The 1247-nt window shown below is 70.6% G+C and overlaps 1 protein-coding gene across 1 annotated transcript in view; it reads right to left on the bottom strand.

The window, feature by feature from the left end:
• The window catches only part of LBX1 (ladybird homeobox 1), a 963-nt gene extending 107 nt beyond the window's left edge, over positions 1-856 (bottom strand). The window contains exons 1-2 of the mRNA XM_026050765.1: positions 532-856; positions 5-362 (exon numbers count right to left, since the gene is read on the bottom strand). Coding sequence (XP_025906550.1) covers positions 5-362; positions 532-856 — 683 coding nt within the window. The remainder of the gene's footprint in view (positions 1-4; positions 363-531) is intronic.
• Between the last annotated feature and the right edge of the window lie 391 nt (positions 857-1247).

Genomic DNA, 1247 nt, shown 5'->3' with positions numbered 1-1247 from the left:
GGGGGGCGGCGGGGAACCGGGCCTCGCCTTGGCCCGGCCCTCGCCGCTGGGCTCCAGCTCGGCCAGCGCCACGATGTCCACGGCGGGGTTGGGGCCCAGCTTCTTGGCCGACTCCACGTCGGCCTTCATCTCCTCCAGGTCGCGCTTGAGCTTGGCGCGGCGGTTCTGGAACCAGGTGATGACCTGCGCGTTGGTGAGCCCCAACTGCTGCGCGATCTGGTCCCGGTCCGCCGGCGACAGGTACTTCTGGTACAGGAAGCGCTTCTCCAGCTCGTAGATCTGGTGGTTCGTGAAGGCCGTCCGCGACTTCCGACGCTTCTTGGGCGTCTGCCGCTGCCCGAAGATCGTCATGCCGTCTCTGCCTGCCGACGAGGCGCCACATTTTCGCCGCTGTCGCCCCTCCGGCTGATGTCCCCCCCACCTTGCAGCCCCCTTTGCCGGTCCCTGGGCCCGCAAGCCACCCCCGAGCGCTACAGGGCGGCCACGCGGAGCACCCCAAGCCCCCCCGAGCCCCCAGGCCCCTGGTCTTACCTTCGGCCGCCTGCAGCACGCTCACTTCGAGCCCCTTGAAGGTCTTGCTCGCCAGCTCCTCGAGGGCGCAGAGCGGCGAGGTCTGCGAGAGCAGCGCCCGGCCCGAGAGGGGCAGCCCGGCGGGGGGATGTTTCTCCGGCGCCGAGAGGAGGTGGGCCGTCCCGCACAGGCTGTAACTCCTCCGCACCGAGGGCTTGTTGAGGATATCCTCGATGCTGAAGGGCGTGAGGGGCTTGTTGGAGTTGGCCGGCGGGGGGAGGTGATCCAAGGGGCTCCGCCGCCGCTCTTCCCCCGAGGAGGGCTTGGGCTCTTCTTTGGAAGTCATGGTGGGGCCGGGCCGGGCAGGGCTGCCTTGGCCGCCCGCGCCGGGGATGCGCTGCGGCGGGGAGAAGCCCCCCGGCGGGGCGGCGGCGGAGGCAGCGAGCAAAAGTTGAAGCCCACCTCCAACTCCGGCCGAGGAGCCCCGGCTGTGGCCGGGGAGAGCCACGCCGGGCGGCGGGCAGGGCTGGCGCCGGCCCCGCGCTGGCTGCGGCCGCGAGCGGAGCTGCCGTCGGTCCCTCGCCGGGAGCTGGTCCTGCCGCACCTCCTGTCCCAGGGCTTTGGGTCGGGTGGATTTTCCCTCTCTCGCGCGCTCCTCTCTCTCTCTCTCTCGCTTCCTCTTCCCAGCTGCTATTTTAAGAAACACCCCAAATCGCAGCACTTTCCCTCCCCCCCAC

Source organism: Nothoprocta perdicaria, unplaced genomic scaffold (assembly GCF_003342845.1).
Source record: "Nothoprocta perdicaria isolate Ctin4 unplaced genomic scaffold, notPer1 scaffold_7, whole genome shotgun sequence".
Lineage (NCBI taxonomy): Eukaryota > Metazoa > Chordata > Aves > Tinamiformes > Tinamidae > Nothoprocta > Nothoprocta perdicaria.
This window is presented reverse-complemented; position numbering and strand designations above follow the sequence as displayed.